This window comes from Engraulis encrasicolus, chromosome 20 (assembly GCF_034702125.1).
Source record: "Engraulis encrasicolus isolate BLACKSEA-1 chromosome 20, IST_EnEncr_1.0, whole genome shotgun sequence".
Lineage (NCBI taxonomy): Eukaryota > Metazoa > Chordata > Actinopteri > Clupeiformes > Engraulidae > Engraulis > Engraulis encrasicolus.
In genome coordinates, this window is record NC_085876.1 from 24,419,807 (window position 1) to 24,442,306 (window position 22,500).

Here is a 22,500-nt window from a genome sequence, read left to right on the forward strand (position 1 = left end):
TTTTAAAGCGGCAGTAAAAATATCTGCTTTTGTCTGAGCATCATTAAGGAGCTCAGCTCACTGCCTGAAAGTCATGCAAAAGCCATGCATAATTCACTCAACACACACCCACAATCTCCACAGCACTAGGGATGCACGATGGGAAATGTTTTGGCCGATTCCGATATTGATATCGTGATTTTGGCCGATAACCGATATTAACCGATACTGATGTTTATTATTTTTTTAAAAAGAGATTACATTTAATACAGACTGACAATGATGAAAACTGAATTTTTGAATGTCCTCTTCTTTTATTTCCAAGTACACTTTTCAACTCCCTGTGATAAAATTAGATAAAAAATAGAGACAAACTAGAAGACAAACAATGAAAGTCACTGACAAGTCCAATCTTTTAAAATGTTAACAAACATATCAGAACCAATAAGATTAAGAATCGTAACATTTATAAAAAAAAACATCGGCCCAGTTTTATCCATCGGACCGATGTGTTGAGAAATGTCAAATATCGTCCGATACCGATGTCAAGGCCGATGCATCGTGCCTCCCTACACAGCACCATTGTGTTTGGGGATACTCAATCAGACATGGCCTTATGATGAAAGATGATTTTGTCCGAAACGTTGTTTTAAGAAATTCTGGTTTAGGAGCATTTGGGTGTTTTTAAACACGCTCCAAAGGAAATCGATTGTTGTTATTCGTGTACATTATTTTTATTTTGAAGCTATTAGAAATTCTGGTTTAAGAGCATTTGGGTTTTTTGAAACACGCTCCAAATGTAATTGATTGTTTTTATTCGTGTACATTTATGTTCATTTTGAAGCTTTTGGCCCTGCTTAAAGCTAATGGTACGTGCGTACTGCAGTGGCACGAAGTGTGTGCATTCTCTCTGTTTGGATATTCAGACCAAGCCCGGAGGCCTTGGAAAAGAGTGCAACTTTTATCATTTATTTTCATTTCAAAGCTTTTGGTCCCGCTTGAAGCTACTGCTCTAGAACATGAACTGGTGTGGTGTGCACACATTCTCTCTCCTTTTGGATACGCAGACCTAGCCCTGGGGCCCTGGGAAAATGTGCATCCCTCTCCAGTTCAGTCAGGGTTATATGGACGAAGTAGCGAGTTTTGGTGACATCCTGGGTGTCATGCTGAGACACTACAGATGAACGAGATGCCGTGCCAGCAGTCGTGGTGTTGGAGAGACTAACCGTGTTGGTGTTTTTCTCCTCTAGCTTTTTTTTGTGCTTTTTAAAAAAATGCCTTTTATTTTAGATAGGATTGTGAAAGAGTGATGGGAAACGAGTGGGAGTGAGAGTGAGGAAAGGATGGGGGAAATAACAAGGCTGGACGTGAACCTGGGCCCCCACCAGGATGAAGGCATGGTGTGCTGCCCAACTAATTCAAACTTTCTTGATCTGTGTCTCCCTGAATATTGTTGTCAGATTTGTCTGCAAATGCAGTTCTGGGGTTCCACCATTTCACTAAAAAAAGCATACCAAATATCTTTAAAATCTGTGCTAGTCGGGCCTAAAATGCCTAATTTCACGTGAAATTACCCTTTTCCCTTGTTGTGTAAAACAGCAACAGCAAAGCCGTCCTCCAACCACAAGGCATTTTGAATGGCAATGGTTATTGGTAGGTACAGTACCACAAATCCCAGTGAAATCTCACACACTTCCATTTTCTTTTAACTGGGTTCAGGGTCAAAACATGATGTTCAATGTAAGGCAAGGCAGACCCGCACACAGATGAACTCTCTTTTAGTCCCTTTTTATTTTTGTGACATTTGAGGTCACCACCGCCCTTCCTCAGATATTTTTTTTGGTCTTTTTTACTTTATTTATGATGGGACAGTGAAGGTGGTGACAGGAAGCGAGTGGGGAGAGAGAGACTGGGATTGATCGGTCAAACGCCCCGGGCCGGGAGTCGAACCCTACCGGTTGGCTACGGCAGTGCCACCAGGCTAAACTTTTCATTTTGTAGCTTGGCTTGGCGGGTTAGCAGTGTGGGGCGTGTGGTAGTGAGGCAGTTGTGTTGTGTTGTGTGAGGCAGTGTGGTAGTGAGGCAGTGGTGTTGTGTTGTGTTGTGTGAGGCAGGGTGGTAGTGAGGCAGTGGTGTTGTGTTGTGTTGTGTGAGGCAGGGTGGTAGTGAGGCAGTGGTGTTGTGTTGCGTTGTGTTGTGTTGTGTTGTGTTGTGTTGTGTTGTGTTGTGTTGTGTTGTGTGAGGCGGTGTGGTAGTGAGGCAGTGGTGTTGTGTTGTGTGAGGCGGTGTGGTAGTGAGGCAGTGGTGTTGTGTTGTGTTGTGTGAGGCAGGGTAGTGAGGCAGTGGTGTTGTGTTGTGTTGTGAAACAGGAAGAGGCTGCTGTGCGGCGCTGCATCCCAGGCAGACGGCCCGTGGAGCGGTAATGTGTGACCATGACACTAATGAGGATTTGTCCCCTTGTTGTACACGCACGCACAGAAGCACGCGCACATGCGCACACACCCACACACCCACACACACTCGTTGTACTTGAGCCTAATGAGGCAAGAGTCTCCGCTTCCTTCGTCTGCTCAGCACAGAAGGCTAATTTGAGAGGCAAGTGAGATCAGTGAGGGAGTGAGGGAGACTCCCTCTCCCCTCCATCCCCTTTGTGTGTGTGTGTGTGCGTGTGTGTGTGTGTGTGTGTGTGTGTGTGTGTGTGTACGTGTGTGTGTGTGTGTGTGTACGTGTGTGTGTGTGTGTGTGTGTGTGTGTGTACACGCGTGTGTGTGTACGTGTGTGTGTGTGTGTGTGTGTGTGTGTACGTGTGTGTGTGTGTGTGTGTACGTGTGTGTGCATATATGTGTGTGTGTACACTGTGTGTGTGTGTACACGTGTGTGTGTGTGTCTGTGTGTGTGTGTGTGTGTGTGTGTGTGTGTGTGTGTGTGTGTGTGTGTACGTGTGTGTGTGTGTATACACGTGTGTGTGTGTGTGTGTGTGTGTGTACACGTGTGTGTACGTGTGTGTGTGTACACGTGTGTGTACGTGTGTGTGTGTACACGTGTGTGTACGTGTGTGTGTGTACACGTGTGTGTGTGTGTACGTGTGTGTGTACGTGTGTGTGTGTGTGTGTGTGTGTGTGTGTGTGTGTACACGTGTGTGTGTGTGTACACGTGTGTGTGTGTGTACACGTGTGTGTACACGTGTGTGTGTACACTGGTGTGTGTACGTGTGTGTGTGTGCACCCGTGCTTCCCTGCGCCCCTTCTGTAGTCAGACAGTCAGCTGTTGTCCTCAGTGATGCCACTGTGTCATTTCATACCAAATATTCAACCAAAGCCTTGTACTTTGTTTTTTTTTTTACATTATCACATGGTCATGAGATACTTAGGACACATTAAATAGTTTTTCTTTAAGTGAAGGTCATTCCATCCCAAGCTCTACAGCTAGTTCAATACAGAGGAGTGGGGGTGGGATTTTGGTCAGCCTCTCTGTCCTCTGTGTGTGTCTGCCCTCGTTAAATTCGACACTGCAAGTGTGGAATGAAGGAGTGTAAGTAAATTCAACACCTACTGTAGTTGAGAGTCAAATTCATTACCCTCTCATGGAGTACGCCTACGTATTTCATCCTGCTGTCTGGAGGTGTTGAAAGTAAGACTGCGAAACAATGATAAATTCACTACTATACACTAGGGCTGTAACGACACTTAACTCACGATTCGGTTCGTATCACAATTTATGACCTACGGTTTGATATACATCACGATTTCACATAGCCAACATTGTAAAATAAAATTATGAATACAAATTTTGATAGTTTATAGGTAGAATAGGTAACAAGAAGCTACTAATATTTTTTTTAATTTTTAAAAAAGATAAAATATAATAATGATGATTTGAAGCTTGGAAGCACTATCACTTCATATCATGTGGTCGTTTTCTGGACTGCAGGGCAACAATACTTTGAAAGGGCGTATCACGATACTGCCTTCCTGTATCACGATGTAGTATCGTGAGTCTGTGTATCGCGATTTCTCGGTTCGATACAATATCATTACAGGCCTACTATACACCCTATTTGTGTGTGTGCGTGTGCGCGTGTGCATGCGCGTGTGTGAGCGTGTGTGCATGTTCCCTCTGTAGTGACCTAGTCAGGCGTCTTCCTCAGCAAGGCCACCGCCACATACTGTACTGTAATGTCGACAGCAGATGATTTCCATGTCGGCCCGCGTTGACCTGCTTTTCCACCAGCTCTGCAAAATATCAGAGCTGGGATCAATAAGGCGGGTCACCGTGGGGTTCTCACGCGCCCCTCCCTGGCTGGCTACACCTAGCACATTTGTATTCTGCTGCATCACTTATACGACTGATTTTATTCACAGAGGCGTATGGTAGTATGGCAGGTGGTCGTCCTCATTGATCAGGGAAAATCATGTTGCTCATTTTCAATCAACCTGGAAAATGGGGAAATTACATTACACATACACATATTACACTTAGCTGCTAGTACTATTATCCAAAAATGACTTAAAGTTGTTAATACAGGGTATTGGTTGAAGGGACACTGTGCAGGAAATGGTCAAAAAAGGTACTGCAACTATGCTGCTCATTGAAAATGTGTTGCCTATTGCCAAATTTTATCTTTTCATGAAAGTTTACTAAGTAATAAATTAATATTTTCTAGTATGGCCCAAGTACAGTCATTTTTGCAGCTAAAAATGGCTATTTTTGGAAATTCAAAATGGCGGACCATGGAGAATATCCCACTTTTCATGTATGAAAAATGTATTATTTCCAGTCATAATGCATACTTAGAATTTGATGCTGGTGGTAAGTATTCATGAAAAAGGTAATATTATTGAATGGCTGGCATGATTTCTGGAAATAAACAACTAAAAATCTCACACAGTGCCCCTTTAAGTTACATCTCCTGGAGCCATACCTAAAAGCTCAGGAATGCCTGACTTTCCAAACTGCAATACAGCATAACGTATAGTGTCATTATGAAGCAAATGCAAGTCTGAAAGCGCTGTTGCCTCCTCGATGCAGGCCTTTTTTTTGCGTGTTCAGTGAAGGCAATGTGAGGAAGGTACTTTCTGTATTTTCAGGACTGACTATTCCAGGAGTCAGACTCTCCTTCTGCATTAATGCGGTAGAGTTGAGTGCTGGCCCATACCCAACATTAAAATAATAATAATAATAATAATAATAATAATAATAATAATAATAATAATACAAATAAAAATAACAATGATAATGATTGTAGATGATGAAGATGATTATTATAGATAGTTATAGATGATATCGGTATAGTAAAGTAAATATAAGGGAGTTATTTGCTTTATTTTGCAGTGCTGCTGGCTAGTCTCCTCTCCTCCTGCAGTAGCCTACTGGAGTAGACGCTGATCGGCACCCTACAGTTGACCTGTGTATAATGCTTGAGGAGAGAGAGAGCCTTCCTTACACCACCTGCTGGGTTTCATACTGTGTATATAGTGTGTGTGTGTGTGCGTGTGCGTGTGCGTGTGCGTGTGCGTGTGCGTGTGTAGGCAGCTAGTGTAGAGAGGTACAAGGGAGAATAATAATGTGCTAGACTGCCCACTGGCTGCAGTGGTGTTTGATCTGAGCTGTCTGCCGTGGGTTTGGTGTGTGTGTGTGTGTGTGTGTGTGTGTGTGTGTGCGTGTGTGTGTGCCCGTGTGTGTGTGTGTGTGTGTGTGTGTGTGTGTGTGTGTGTGTGTGTGTGTGTGTGTGTGTGTGTGTGTGTGTGTGTGTGTGTGTGTGTGTGTGTGTGTGTGTGTGTGTGCGTGCGCCTGCGTGTGTGTGCCCGTGTGTGTGTGTGCTTGCATATGACTGCAGTAGTGTTTGATCTGAACCTCTGAGTCTGCGGAGGGTTCACTGTTTCCGTGTGTGTGTGTGTGTGTGCGCGCGTGTGTGTGTGCGTGTACGTGGCTACGTGCTGTGGTGTTTCATCTGAGCTCGGTCTAGTGAGAGTTCACTGGGTTCATGCAAATGGAAGCCTCCCTCTCTCTCTGTCTCCATCAGCAGGGGCCTGGAGTGGAAAACCTGTGAATACACCAGCAACACCTTTTTCCCTCCTCTCTCTCTCTGTCTCTCTGTCTCTCTGTCTCTCTCTCTCTCTCTCTCTCTCTCTCTCTCTCTCTCTCTCTCTCTCTCTCTCTCTCTCTCTCTCTCTCTCTCTCTCTCACACACACACACTTTCTCTCTCTTGCTCACCTGCTCTCTCTAGCTTTCTCTCACTCTTTTTGTTAAAACCACTCGGTGCAAGATTCTATAATGGCAGGGTATTCATTCATTCATTCATTCATTCATTCATTCATTCATTCATTCATTCATTCATTCATTCACTCAAAACAATCGGTTTAAAAATGAATAATGTTCATCATACAGTATAATGTTATATAGTAACAATATAAACTATATAATGGTTTTGCCCTGGCCGCTGCTACCGTGGGTATTTTGTGTTAAGGGTCATTTCACGTGAAATCAGACACTTTGGGACCCGACCGACCCGGATTTCGATCATACTTGGTGTGCCTTTTCAGTAGCAAGGTAGCACCCCAGAACTGCATTGGTTTGAATCTGACACTAATATTAAGGGAGAAACAGACTAGGAAAGGTTCACATGTGAGGGTAGGACACTATACATTCAGCCTTGAATATATCAGTCAGTGTTAGTCACAAAAAGATGCCTGTGGTGTTGTTTGAAAGCTCTTTTCTGGCTCTACATATTACACAATCACCTTGGAATACAACTACTCTCAGAATATGAATTATGATAAATTGAAAAATTAAAAATTGAATATCTAAAAAACTCATATTTTAAAATGGCCAGTTCCTTGTCCAAACGTAGCCGGCAATGTCATGAGCAGCACCTTAAATGCTGGTGTTCGGTTTGTTATTCATTTCAGAGAGAAGTTGACTCACAAATATGGCATCATACAGACCACTTACTAATAATATGGTAATACCATAGTAGCATCCCATGAAAAAACAAAAACAAAACAAAAATGGTCACAATGGTCCCAGGTTTCAGAAACTAAGGCAGATGTCCATTTATACACACCAAATGATGATATGTGAATGTTTGAACATTCCTTCTCTGTGTACCTGTGCCATCTTCCCTTTACCATACTTTAAAGAGACAATCAATGGCTACACTCTCATTGTGTACTCTACCAGTGCATTTGAAGCAGCAGCTGTGTCTTTTGTAGATAATGTATAAGTATGTCCCGTTGCAGTTACAGGTTCCACTACCAGAAGCACATCCTGATGATCCATGACAAGTCTATCTGGTCTGAAGGGAAAAGTGAAGGATGGAGATGGCCCATGAGGATGCAGGGAGTTCAGTTTCACCTCTCCAGTGCTCGGCATACATTCCTCAGCACATGCTAGCCACCAGTTGCCATCATATACAGCTACAACATACCCTTTGATGCTTGAAAATGTAACACATTCCTTTACTGGGCTCACTCTTTCAACTCTGCCTTCTCTGAATGCTGAAAATGGCCAAACTTCCACTGTGTCCATTGACAATGGGCAGAAGCTGTGTAGTTTTTGAGTACCTGCAATAGTTCTTGCAGATTCAAACCTTTTCAACAGGTTCTCAGCTTCATGATGGTACATCTCTGTTGTGGCAAACTGGCAATGGATGTTCTTGACATTATCCTTGACAAATTCAAACAGTTGGTATGGCGTTATAATTTAATTGTCAATAGGACGTTGCAGACTTGCTCGTGCAGCAAGCCATTTAACTGTCCCTCCAACGCCATCACATGGACCTTTGCCATGTGATGTGGAAAAAAAGTGCCACTCTGCAGGTATGTGAAAATCTGCCTCGTGGTGGCACAAATTTTTTGGTTCTATATTGTGCAGGAAGTCTGCAACGTCCTATTGACAATTAAATTGTAACGCCATACCAACTGTTTGAATTTGTCAAGGATAATGTCAAGAACATCCATTGCCAGTTTGCCACAACAGAGATGTACCATCATGAAGCTGAGAACCTGTTGAAAAGGTTTGAATCTGCAAGAACTATTCCAGGTACTCAAAAACTACACAGCTTCTGCCCATTGTCAATGGACACAGTGGAAGTTTGGCCATTTTCAGCATTCAGAGAAGGCAGAGTTGAAAGAGTGAGCTCAGTAAAGGAATGTGTTACATTTTCAAGCATCAAAGGGTATGTTGTAGCTGTATATGATGGCAACTGGTGGCTAGCATGTGCTGAGGAATGTATGCCGAGCACTGGAGAGGTGAAACTGAACTTCCTGCATCCTCATGGGCCATCTCCATCCTTCACCTTTCCCTTCAGACCAGATAGACTTGTCATGGATCATCAGGATGTGCTTCTGGTAGTGGAACCTGTAACTGCAACGGGACGTACTTATACATTATCTACAAAAGACACAGCTGTTGCTTCAAATTCACTGGTAGAGTACAAAATGAGAGTGTAGCCATTGATTATCTCTTTAAAGTACGGTAAAGGGAAGATGGCACAGGTACACAGAGAAGGAATGTTCAAACATTCACATATCATCATTTGGTGTGTATAAATGGACATCTGCCTAGTTTCTGAAACCTGGGACCATGGACACTGACCATTTTTGTTTTGTTTTGGTTTTGTCATGTGATGCTACTATGGTATTACCATATTATTAGTAAGTGGTCTGTATGATGCCATATTTGTGAGTCAAATTCTCTCTGAAATGAATAACAAACCGAACACCAGCATTTTAGGTGCTGCTCATGACATTGCCGGCTACGTTTGGACAAGGAACTGGCCATTTTAAAATATGAGTTTTTTTAGATATTCAATTTTTAATTTTTCAATTTATCATAATTCATATTCTGAGAGTAGTTGTATTCCAAGGTGATTGTGTAATATGTAGAGCCAGAAAAGAGCTTTCAAACAACACCACAGGCATCTTTTTGTGACTAACACTGACTGATATATTCAAGGCTGAATGTATAGTGTCCTACCCTCACATGTGAACCTTTCCTAGTCTGTTTCTCCCTTAATATTAGTGTCAGATTCAAACCAATGCAGGCTGGGTGCTACCTTGCTACTGAAAAGGCACACCAAGTATGATCGAAATCCGGGTCGGTCGGGTCCCAAAGTGTCTGATTTCACGTGAAATGACCCTAACGCGATAGCTTTGGAATGAGTTGGCGGATTTGAACCAAATCATCTGTACTAACGCACTATAATTGGCACATAAACTAATTGCATTTTGGAGGCTTAAAATGGTTACTAATCTGAGATTTGGGGAGTTTCAGGGATACAGCTCTGAGTCTGGCAGTTAGTGGTATTCATATCTATCTTTCAGAAGTAATATAATTACTAAAAGGGAGGAAAGCATTGGAGGCGATATTCACTCCTAACATGTTAGCATGTTTGAAATTGTGCCCTTGTACTGTGTAATGAAAGGACTGAGGTGCGTGTGCGCGTACGCGCACAATGTGAACTCACAGGGTTAACTCTCCGTAGTGTGTGTGGATTTCATGTCACTAGTGTGTTACTGCTGTGAAGTCCAGTTCTGTTGTTTGTTTTAGCTCTGTGCGTGCGTGCGCGCGTGTGCGTGCATGCGTGCTGCCGTAATGACCTTGTGTGTGTTTATCGATTGTGTCTTGGCAGCAGTCCCCCGACACCATCCCTGGGCCGAGCGCAGCACCACCACGACAAAAGGTAGGGAAATCTATACACGCACGGCCGTCGCACACACATGTACACACACTCGCATATACAGACATGCACACACACACACACAGACACACACACACACAGACACACACACACACACACACACACACACACACACACATACATTTGCACTAATACGTGCGCCTACACACACACACACACACACACACACGCGCACACACACGCACACACACACACACACACACACACACACACACAGTAAGCATATGCACTCTGCATGCCTCTGCTCTAAAGCACTGCATGGTTACACACACACACACACACACACACACACACACACACACACACACACACACACACACACACACACACACACACACACACACACACACACACACACACACACAGAGACTGCCCAATGTTGTAGATTCATATATTTTTGTATGTCTGAATCCATGCATTCAGCCCAGATGAACAGGTGCACAGTATTCTGAAGTATATATGGACAGAGCTACTGAATGTGTGTGTGTGTGTGTATGTGTTCGTTTCCGTGCTGCATGTGGACGTGTGTGTGCATTCTCAATCAGAAGGTCCCGTAGGAGGCAGCCAGAGCTCAGAGGGCTTGCCATGTTAATCTCTCCTCTTCATCTTCATAAGTCTTCCTCTCCGTCTCCTCCTCCTATTTCTTCTTCCTCCTTTTCCCCTCCTCCCTTTCCTCCTGTCTGTCTTCCTCCTACTCTTTTCACCTCCTCTTCCTGTTCTCCTTATTCTACTCTCCTCCTCTTCTGCTTTCTTGTCTCTCTTTCTCTTCCTCCTCTTCCCATCCTCTTCCTCTCATCTTCCTCCTCCTCCTCCGTTATCTTCCTCCTCCTCTTCCTATCCTGCCTTCCCCTACTTGTCTCTTTCTCTTCCCCACACTTTCTCATCCTCATCCTCAACCACTCCTTTCTCTTCTCTTCTCTTCTCTTCTCTTCTCTTCTCTTCTCTTCTCTTCTCTTCTCTTCTCTTCTCTTCTCTTCTCCTTCCTCTTCCTCTTCCTCTTCCTCTTCCTCTTCCTCTTCCTAGCACCCCGTGCTTGTAGTTATGCTAATGGACGCAAGGCTTCTCCAAAACCCCTCTGTAATCCTTCTAACATGATGGAGCCATTTAGCTAAAGCTCTACTGCTAAACTGCTCAAGCTTCGCTACAGCGCTACAGCACATGCTATGCTAATGAGCGGCTCTCACAAGGGAAAGCTAGCAAGCTAACGCTAAAGACCAGCGCAGAGCAGCTTAGGGTAAGGTTGCTCTCTCTAAACCAGCTGAGGTTTTAATTGATCTGCCTAAAATGAATTGATCCCCATTGATTGATTCATTGATTGATTGGTTGCACAAGCCTTGCTGAAATCACAGGGTGGACAATACATGTTCCAAGGTTAGATTTTCAGTTCAACTTTAATACTTGGGCTGCATTTTGTGGTGAATGGTGTCGTGTTCAGGTAATCGAATGCAATAGAGCGAAACTGAGGTTTTTTTTAAGTGTACGAGTCGAAAAGGGGTGTAACTGTCAACTAACAGTCAGCTGTGTGACCTGATGGTTAGGTGGTTGGCCTTAGAATTGGAAAAAGGTTCGAATCCATTACCATCCTCATGGCTTAATTGCTTGGGAGCAGGGCACCTCACCCCACATTTCTCCAGGGACTGTAACCAATACCCTGTATCTAAAATAAGTGTTTTCGATAAAAGTAATGTCATGTAATTTCAGATAATGTAATAGATAATACAGTACATGTTCAAAGAAAAGAGTACAGCAGCTAACTGGAAGAACACTTGTGCACATGAAACAGCGTATCGTTGAGACAGTATCTATGACCATCATGGCAATCATTCATATCACCTTAATTTCCCCTTGGGATGAATAAAGCAACTACTCTGCTCTACTCTACTCTACTCTAACAGTTTTCCCAGCTTTGCAGATTAAACTCTGCAAAATCTGTGCCACTCCTCATCAGTAGCTGCAACCGTTGGCCTATTTATGCCAAAAATGTCTGCCAAATGAACAGTATTAATGTCCTCATTAAGCTTGATTGTTCATTCTTACTATGTTTTGAAATTAAATTAGAAGAGAAACTTAAAATATTAATGAGTGAAAAGGTTTTGCTTTGCACCCAATACAAAAGTGAGATATTTGGATCCTTGAATGATGTCTTTCTGATGTAGCCATGGAATTCCCCTACTGCCTTTTGAGCTCGTTCCAATCTGAAGTACAATATGGAGAACCCTCGCTGAAATCTTCACCCGAGTTTGGAATCTCAAACACTGAACAGGGAGGGAGAGCAAGACATATTATTAGACAAACGAAAACTTGTAGTCTGTTTTCAGATTCACCATGTTGAAACTAACGCTTGATGGAAAGCTGGTTTCGCATAGACAGTTAACGGTAGGGACACATACTCTAGACGCAAATTTTCCCAAGCGAACTTTGCCATTCATTCCTATGAGGGAGGCAAAGGCAAGCGAACAGGAGCGAAATTATAAAACAAAGTTTAATATCATGCAAATGAGGAGCGAATTTCGCCTGCGGCGGCCAACCAAATCAACATCACTGTTCCATTCCATTTGATCATTCGCCGCAACGACCTAATGACGGTTGAGCTGTCAGACTGGAACACTGAATTTCGCTTCTTTTCACCTCACTCGTTTCGCCTGCTATTTGTTCCTAGTGTAAGATGGAGCTCCAGTGCGCCACTATGAAATTAATGAATGGATGATTCCCAAACTGTATCTCACTTGTGATATACGTAGTCCAGTGGTGACCTGGCTAATTCTGTTGGGTCAGAGAAGGATTTATGTCTTCTGGCCAGGGTATATGGGCCTTTATGAAAGGAGGAAACACTGGGTGGAGAGACGTAGAAGAGAGGAAGTGAAAAGAGGGGGATGAAGGGAAAGAGCGGTGAGCCAGGTAATCTTTCCTGAAGGCAGTGTTTTTGGCAGGGCATGCTGCGGAATGACATCATTTGTTTGTTATGCAAAATGAGTCTTTTGTGGGGGAAAGCACAATGACATCACCTTGTGTTTTATGTAAACAGGTGTGTGTGTGTGTGTGTGTGTGTGTGTGTGTGTGTGTGTGTGTGTGTGTGTGTGTGTGTGTGTGTGTGTGTGTGTGTGTGTGTGTGTGTGTGTGTGTGTGTGTGTGTGTGTGTGCGCGACTGTGTGTGCGCCTGTGTTTGCGCCTGTTCGTGCGCGCGTGTGTGCGCAAGTGTGTGTGCGTGCGTGCATGCGTGCGTGCGTGTGTGTGCAGGTAATGTTTTGTGAGGTGTGGTTTTTTTGCCATAGAACTTGATTAGCAAGTGATTCAGCGAATATGACACTGCTGTTCTTGCACCTCCAGCCACACAACCTAGTGAACCCAGCCACACAACCTAGTGAACCCATTCAAATCACCATGCAAAGTGATCTGTCTGTCTTTGCCTATCTCTTTCTGTCTCTCTTTGTCTCTGAACCCCCCCCCCCCCCACACACACACTTACACTTACACTTACACTTACACTTACACTTACACTCGCACTCAAGGAGTAAGTCATGAAACAATCTCTCTCTCACACATACACAAACACACACACACAGACCCGCTGACAGCTTTTGCTGGGCCCAGGACAAAGCCATTTGAAAGGGCCCTCCATCCAATACATACAATGTAGTGAGGACCGAATTCTGGGCCCCATCTCTCCCTGGGCCCGGGACAACTGACCCCTTTGTGTCCCCCCTTGCCGTCTTCCCTGCGCACGCACGCACGCACGCACTCACGCACGCACACACACACACACACGGTACATGCACACCCAGACAGCACGTTTCCTTAACGTCTCTGTGAGCAGTGCGAGTCCGAGAGGTTCGTGGGCTGCCTTTCACACTGCACAGTCAACGTCCATGTTCTATCCGCGGGCAGCAGCCACTCATTTTCAATGGGAGCCGCAGATTGAACACGGACGTCCGCGCAGAAAAATAGACTTGAGTTCTATTTTCAAGGAGTAACGCGGACATGTCCGGTCAGGACGGACATGCGCCGCGCTTACACCGCGTTCCTGTGTGCAAGGCATGATTTGTTTTCATGCATTCTAACCGTTTCTGACTGATAACGAACACGTTCTGTGGATGTACTGTGGATGTCTGTGCCGTTGGTGTGCATGTACACACACACACACACACACACACACACACACACACACACACACACACACACACACACACACACACACACACACACACACACACACACACACACACACACACACACACACACAGTCACTCATTTGATGCCTAACAGACAGCCTGTATGTGTTGTGTCAGACTTGTTCCCAGAGTTTCCCGTGCGCAGGCCGAGCGTTGAGGAACGCCTTCCTGTCCCATGGACCCTACCCCGCCAAAGACAAGATCCACCTGGCCAGGATCATACGGTTAGTCCCCATCGTGTGTGTGTGTGTGTGTGTGTGTGTGTGTGTGTGTGTGTGTGTGTGTGTGTGTGTGTGTGTGTGTGTGTGTGTGTGTGTGTGTGTGCGTGCAGGGAAGCCGACGGGGACACACACACACACACACACACACACAAAGGGGTCTGTTGTCCTGGGCCCAGGGACAGAGGGGGCCCAAAATTGGGTCCTTTTTTCATTGTACATATTGGATTGGATGACTTTGTCCTGGGCCTAGCAAAAACTGTCAGCGGCCCTGTGTGTGTGTGCCGCAAGCGCTTGTTTGTATTGTATTGTGTGTGATTTGTGTGTGTCTGTTTTTGTTTGACACTTTATGTTTTTCTTCACTGTAATTTAGAACACTTCATATCAGTATTGTGTGTATGTGTGCGTGTGTGTTTCTTTTTTTCTGTGTTTGTGAGGTATTTCTAAAATTTCCTTACTGTGTTTGTGTGTGTGCTTTTCTTTTTTCAGCATTTGTCAGGATGTTGTTGTGTAAGAGAATGTTCACAAGCTTGTGTGGATTTCGCGTGCGTGTGTGTGTGTGTGTGTGTGTGTGTGTGTGTGTGTGTGTGTGTGTGTGTGTGTGTGTGTGTGTGTGTGTGTGTGTGTGTGTGTGTGTGTGTGTGTGTGTGTGTGTGTGTGTGTGTGTGAGATATATGTGTACATGCGTGCGTATATGTACATGTGCATGTGTGTTTGCTTGTGTGTTTTGTCGTGTTAAACTTGTCATCAGTATTTTTTGCTCTCTGCTGTGTTCTGCTGGCTTTAGGCCAATCTACCCGCACTCCCCCTGGAGTGACAGGACCCTCAGCCAATAAGAGAGCAACTGTGTCTTGAGGGGGTGGGGCTCCAGAGAACTTGTGCAGGGTGTACTGAAGAAAAATCAGCTGACAAAGACAAAAAGGGCGGTCATTTTAGGGTCGTGTGTGTGTGTGTGTGTGTGTGTGTGTGTGTGTGTGTGTGTGTGTGTGTGTGTGTGTGTGTGTGTGTGTGTGTGTGTGTGTGTGTGTGTGTGTGTGTGTGTGTGTGTGTGTGTGTGTGTGTGTGTGTGTGTTTAGTGTGCATGCCTATGTCTATGCCTAACCTTTTCAGCTTGTATAGGGGATGAGGGTGCAGTACAGTGTGTGCTGTGTGAAGTCCCTTAGTTGTGGTTAAGCAGGTACCACAAACATTAACACTGGTACCTGCACACACACACACACACAGGGAACCTGAACCTGACCATGGCACACTACTATGGTAATCCTAGCCTTACTTAGATTGCATCTCTGTCTGTCTCCGTCTGTCTGTCTCTGTCAGTCTCTCTCTCTCTCTCTCTCTCTCTCTCTCTCTCTCTCTCTCTCTCTCTCTCTCTCTCTCTCTCTCTCTCTCTCTCTCTCTCTCTCTCGTGCTCTCTTCCACATGCACTCTCTCTTTCACTCACTCTCTCTCAAGTCACTGTATCCTCCTTATCCTCAGGAGGAGACAGATATACTATTACAGCTCCACTAGCTAGGGACACAGGTTATTTAATCACTAGTCTATGGGAGTACACCATTCAAGATATATGTAAATATAACTTATGTAAGTGCTTTTTTCAGGATCTCTTTAAGATCTCTTTAAGATTGACCAGCCATTATTTGAGCAGCCTGTTTGACTAGGTGTGTGTGCGTTTGTGTGTGCGTGCGTGCGTGCGTGTGTAAAGCTAGTGCACTCGGTGTGTGTTTGTCTTGATGTATGCCGTTGGTCTTTAGCGTGCATGCTTTTCAGTGGACCTAGAATGGTCTCTCTGCCTCTGCCCAGTGATTACCATAGAAGAAGCACGCCATTGTGCTGACACCAAACTAATGTGTCTGTGTGATTGATAAGAGATGGTTGATGGTTGCTCTCTCTCTCTCTCTCTCTCTCTCTCTCTCTCTCTCTCTCTCTCTCTCTCTCTCTCTTTCTATCTCTCTCTCTCTCCCCGCTCCCTCTATCTTTCTCTGTCTAATGCATTCACATGATTGTCAGTGCTTTGTTGCCTTTCATAGGCAGCTTGGTGGCTTAGTGCAAGAGCTAGTGGGTGTATATCTAAAAATATGGGACATGTGAGGGTGTGTCTGTTTGTATGCTGTATGTATATAAAAGGGAGGACATGGTTGTCAAGGTGTTGGTGTTTAAGTCATGTGGGTGTGGAACCTATGCATGGGTTGCTGAAGCAGTGTGTGCGTGCTTGCGTGCGTGCGTGCGTGCGTGCGTGCGTGCGTGCGTGCGCGCGTGCGTGCGTGCGTGTGTAAGAGAAGCTGTGTGGGTGTGGATATGGTCCCCTGGCTGTTGGAGGAACAGTGTGTGTTTGTGCCCATCACAAACATTAATGTGTGTTGTGTTGTGTCCAGGAGGAGCTCTGTGGGTGTGGAGCTGGTCCAGTGGCTGTTGGAGCAGTGTGTGTTCATACCTATCATAAACATTAATGTGTGTGTGTGTGTGTGTTGTGTTGTGTTGTGTGCAGGAGGAGCTATTTGGGTGTGGAGCTGGTCCAGTGGTTGTTGGAGCAGTGTGTGTTTGTGCCCATCATAAACATTAGTGTGTGTGTGTTGTGTTGTGTCCAGGAGGAGCTATGTGGGTGTGGAGCTGGTCCAGTGGTTGTTGGAGCAGTGTGTGTTCGTTCAGTGCCGGATGATGGGAGCCAGGATCTGGCAGGTGCTGCTGGAGCTGGGCATACTACACTCAGGTAAGACACACACACACGGACGCACACACACACTATCACACACACACACACACACACACACAGACACACACACACAGACGCACACACACACACACACACACACACACACACACACACACACACACAGACGCACGCACACACTATCACACACACACACACACACACACACAGACGCACGCACACACTATCACACAGACGCACGCAAACACTATCACACACACACACACACACACACACACACACACACACACTATCACACACACACACACACACACACACACAGACGCACGCAAACACTATCACACACACACACACACACACACACACACACACACACACACACACACACACACACACACACACACACACACACTATCCCACACACACACACACACACACACACACACACACACACACACTATCCCACACACACTATCCCACACACACACACACACACACACACACACACACACACACACACACACACACACACACACACACACACACACACACACACACACACACACAATCACAAATGCTCTCTCCCTCTCTTTCTCTGTCACACACAAACATACACACACACAGACACACACACACAATCACAAATGCTCTCTCTCTCTCTTTCTCTGTCACACACACACACAATCACAAATGCTCTCCCCCTCTCTTTCTCTGTCACACACAAACATTCACACACACAGACACACACACACAATCACAAATGCTTTCTCTCTCTCTTTCTCTGTCACACACGCGCACACACGCGCACACACGCGCACACACACACACACACACACACACACACACACACACACACACAAACACAAACACCATCCTCCATGCTCTTCCCATATATCATCTTATTCATGTCCTATTATGGCGCGACGTGACGCTGTGGCACACTACGCTGGGCCAGCAAAAGCAGAGCTGTGCCCAAGCACCCAGGGGGATCCATCCACCGTAAATGTGCTGGAAGTGCAGAAAAAGAAGGCATGTATATATATTATATTAGAACTCGTCCTGAATAAAGAAAAGGTGCCCTCGTCTGGGCCGAGTGTGGGCCGTGTTTGGGCCGAGCAAAGTGTGCAGCCATCCGGGCTGGACACTGTAGCGGTTCACAGTAGGCGGCCAGAAGGCAGCTGCGATGCTTTTCTTAACAAGCATCTGAGTCTGAAATCTGTAATTTTGGATTTTTATTTTAGAACTTGTTTGTGTTTAAAAATGGCACTGTGTGTGTGTGTGTGTGTGTTTTTTTAAGAAAAACTCTTTATGCATCATTGCAGAACAAGCAAACAAAAAAAACAGGAATGAATCCAAAGCTGAAAAATGTGCTTTGTGCTGAAGAAAAGTGCTTTTATTGTGTGAGTGCAAAACAAAAAAGACAAAGAAGGTCAGAGTCAAAATGCGTGTGCGTGCATGTTTACATTATACAGGTGAGGTGTAAGATGAGGAGCGCTAGCTCCAATTATATTACATTTAGCAGACACTTTTATTTTTTAGATTAGATTCAGCTTTGTCATTACTATAAATACAGGGCAGCGAAATGCAGTTTAGCATCTAATCAGAAGTGCAAATAGTGGCCCTGCCGTGGCCTAACACTGGCGACCCGGGTTCGATTTCGGCCCGGGTCATTTGCTGATCCTTCCCTGTCGTTCTCTCCCCACTCATTTCCTGTCTCTCCTCCATTGTCCTGTCAAAAATAAAGGCAAAAAATCCCTACAAATATATACATATAAAAAAGAAGTGCAAATAGCAGAAGGGCAATGTGTTACAGATATACGCTTGCCTGGTTTTTTTGACCGCCAATGCAGGATGGGCGGGCCCAGGCTAGATAAGTACAGTGTGTACAGACAGGCAGTATTTACATATGAAATACAGCTATGTACAGCTAGCGCAAGTGAGATGGTTATAAGTTGAGAATGGAATCTATACAGAAAATAGGGTTAGCATCAGTATAGGTACAAGTTATGGAAGATATAAGGTACACAGTAAAAAATGCAGTGTTAATTCAACACTTAGAGAGTGCTTTGGGACCAAATAAACTCTAGAAGGTGTTAAATCGACTCTGTTAGTGTTGCATTAACACTCCAGTTTTTACTGTGTATTTACAGGGAGAATGATCAGAGGGGGTGGCTTTATCCAGATCCTAAAAGAGAAATTTGCAGGGAAAATGCAGAGGGTTCTACTTAATTTCACCCTCTCTTAATTAGCTACAGTGTAACAAAGTACATAAGTAGTGTAACATGCAACATTACATACTTGCACTGTATCTAAGGGTTAAGGTAGGATTAGGTAGGATTAGGCATACAGTGTAATTACACACTGATGCATTTAGTCACACTAGAAATGACTCCATAAAATAAAGAGTTACCAATGCAGGGTACAGTCACAGGCTGAAAAACAGAGAACACAATCATACTCTTGAACTGAACGGCTTTCTTTATCTGAGTGAATGGATCAGATGGCCGGCGGCCGTTAGTATTGATGTTCAGTTGAGTTGAGAAATTAGAATGGACACTGATGTTCCCCTGTGGATATGACTTAATTACATCAGTGGCTTTGAAAACAGGCTTTAGGGATGATCTTTATTGGACGATTGGCTCCTGCGATTGCCTCACCTGCTGAATAATAGATTGAAGGCATCCTCGATCGCCGCCATCCTAACCGGGCCGATGCATCGATGGCACGTTCAGACCAACTTAGCCGCTTAAAGGGGTGATCATAATTGTAGGGCATGTTGTCCCTAGTGATAGCTTTAGCCACTGAATAATAGATTCGAGCCAAACTCGATTATCACCAACAAACCAGTGCAATACGTTGATAACAGCAGCAGAGTCAGACCAACTCAATCTCCACCAGACCAATACACGCTGATAACCCGATCTCTTTGATCAATGCAACTGCGTAGGAAAACAACACGGATTCCTCTTCAAAGCAGATCAATGTCTCTGTGTGTATGTGTGTGTGTGTGTGTGTGTGTGTCCTTGTATCAAGAGTTGTGACCTCCCGGCCTGGTCACCTCTTCACCTTTCACCTTTCCAACAGCATCAGCTGATTGAGTTCAGAAGCTCCATGTTCACAGTCCAATGGAATCAAATAAAATAGACTTTTCTCCACTGTATCTGACATGTGTGTGTTTTGTATGTGTGCGTCTAATCTCTGTATGCATATGTGTGTGTTGATGTGTGAGCCAGTTGCTATCTCTAGTAAACTGTGTTTCAGTATTTGTGTTCATAATCCTAATGTGTGTTTGTGTTTGTGTTTGTGTGTGTGTGTGTGTGTGTGTTCGTGTGTGCTCGTGCCTGCATGTGCGTGTGCCTGTACATGCATGGGTATATGTGTGTGTGTGTGTGTGTGTGTGTGTCTGTACCTGTGTGCGTGCGTGTGTGTGTGTCTCCGTCCATATAGTGGACCAGCGCGTGGTGTTTGAGGACTCCAACACCTACTACCAGTTCTCCTTTGAGGAGTGCGAGGAGCGCGGCTGTGACTTCCGCAACGAGGAGGAGTGGCAGAACGGAGTCCGCCTGCTCACACAGCTGGTGCCCTACGTGCAGTTCAGAGTCGTCAGCCCGTGAGTACAACACTACACTACACACACACACACACACACACACACACACACACACACACACACACACACACACACACACACACACACACACACACACACACACACACACAGGCATGTCTATTGTGCACATACACACACAGGCATGTCTATTGTGCACACACACACACACACACACCATATGTACCTATATTGTGCACACACGCACACATATATATTGTATGCGATTCATTTTATTTGGATCCAAGAATCAAGCAAAAGGTATAAATCAAATTATTTTGGAACACACACCCACACACACAGAAACACACACACCATGGGCAGTTGCACACACACTCTGTCTTGGTTCCACGAGACACAAAACACACAGGTGCTCACAACTACTGAACACGCATTGACCTACTCCGGAGGGGAAACACATGCGCACGCAGACATTAAAGGGACACCGTGCAGGAAATGGTCAAAAAAGGTATTGCAACTATGCTGCTCGTTGAAACTGGGTTGGCTATTGCCAAATTTGATATTTACATGAAAGTTTACTAAGAAATAAACAAATATTTTCTAGTATGGTCCAAGTAGAGTCATTTTTGCAGCAAAAAATGGCTATTTTTGGAAATTCAAAATGGCGGACCATGGAGAAGATCCCCCTTTTCATGTATGAAAAGTGCAATTTTTCCAGTCATAATGAATACTTAGAATTTGATGGTGGTGGTAAGTATTCATGAAAAAGGTAACATTAGTGAATGGGCAGCATGAATTCTGGAAATAAACAACTAAAAATCTCACACAGTGTCCCTTTAAACACATGACACATACATGACCACATTTACAGGAATTGCCTTGCTACAGTAACACAGTGCTTCCCAACCTTGTCTATCTTGCATACCACCTACACATTTTGACACCATGTGTACCCCCCGCACTTATGCTCTGTATCCCTTCCTGTATCCTGACATAACTATGCTGCATACATTTTGTTATTAAATTTTTCCACGAACCCCCTGCAGTAGGCTTACATAAGGGTAAGCGCACTCCTCTTTGGGATTCACTGCTATGCAGCAATAGATGAGCAACACTCACACACAGAACCTCACACATCACCATCTACACTAGTGGGGGGGGCTAGGGGGCGTTGGGAGGCTTAAGGTGAGGTCAAGTGGGCGTTCAGAAAAGGTTGAGAACCAGTGATCTACACAGACACACATAGACCCTCACACATCACCATCTACACAAACACACATTGACACTCACCCATCACCATCTACATGTATGTCACGCAACTTAGTTCAATGATACTGTGCATGTGTGTGTCTGTGTGTGTGTGCGTGCTTGCGTGTGTGTGTGCGAGTGTGTGCGAGCAGGGCTCTAAATTAACTTTTTCCACCACCAGCCAATTTGGCTAGTGGACATTTTTTCTTACCAGCCAAACAGAAGTTCAACTAGCCATTTTTTTTTATCTCGCCAAAATAAACTATGCATTATCTAATTAAATGGTCATTTTGTCCAACTGTTTCTACAACACAGATACACTATAGGCCTGCATAGGCTACTATATGCCTACATAATAAGCATATTATAGGCTATATATTTTTTCATTATTTTTTAGCTTCTGCTTTATTTTTTACTTTCATTACTTAGGCCTAATTAATTTGATTAGTTTTTGTTCAATTCCTCTGAAAACAGCTGAATCACATCACACAAGCCACTCACATAACAGACCTTTAACATACAGTAACCAAGCACACAGCCAAACACTACAAAACCTTACATACGCACACCCCAAGGAAGGAGAAGAGATGAGAGGAAAAGGAGAGGAGAGAGGAGGAGCTCTTCTCTACCATGCGCAACAAAATGACAAGAAGCCTAGTTTCATTAAAAGTAAATAATATCTCGGGAATCTTCGCTTCCTTTGTTACTTCCACAGCTTCGTCGTTGGTTGCTTTTTTTTCTTTCCGATGGCGTGGGCTTTCCAACTTAGTTGCGCCAGGACTCTGAACATTTCAGAAGACAACTGAACTGACAGCTACGGTCACACTACTCTGACAGTCGGCTCTCCTCCTCTGCCCTGGTCGCTATTTCGTTCCACAACCACTCATTTTTAACGTCACTATTTACAATTACTACTAGCATTCACCAACACACAGAACCTTGCTCTAAC

The 22,500-nt window shown here is 44.5% G+C and overlaps 1 protein-coding gene across 1 annotated transcript in view; it reads left to right on the forward strand.

The window, feature by feature from the left end:
- rapgef5a (Rap guanine nucleotide exchange factor (GEF) 5a) overlaps positions 1-22,500 on the forward strand; it is a 117,804-nt gene that overhangs the window by 13,629 nt on the left and 81,675 nt on the right. The window contains exons 2-5 of the mRNA XM_063185647.1: positions 9,612-9,662; positions 13,967-14,073; positions 16,653-16,774; positions 20,183-20,345. Of these exons, the coding sequence (XP_063041717.1) occupies positions 9,612-9,662; positions 13,967-14,073; positions 16,653-16,774; positions 20,183-20,345 (443 nt within the window). The remainder of the gene's footprint in view (positions 1-9,611; positions 9,663-13,966; positions 14,074-16,652; positions 16,775-20,182; positions 20,346-22,500) is intronic.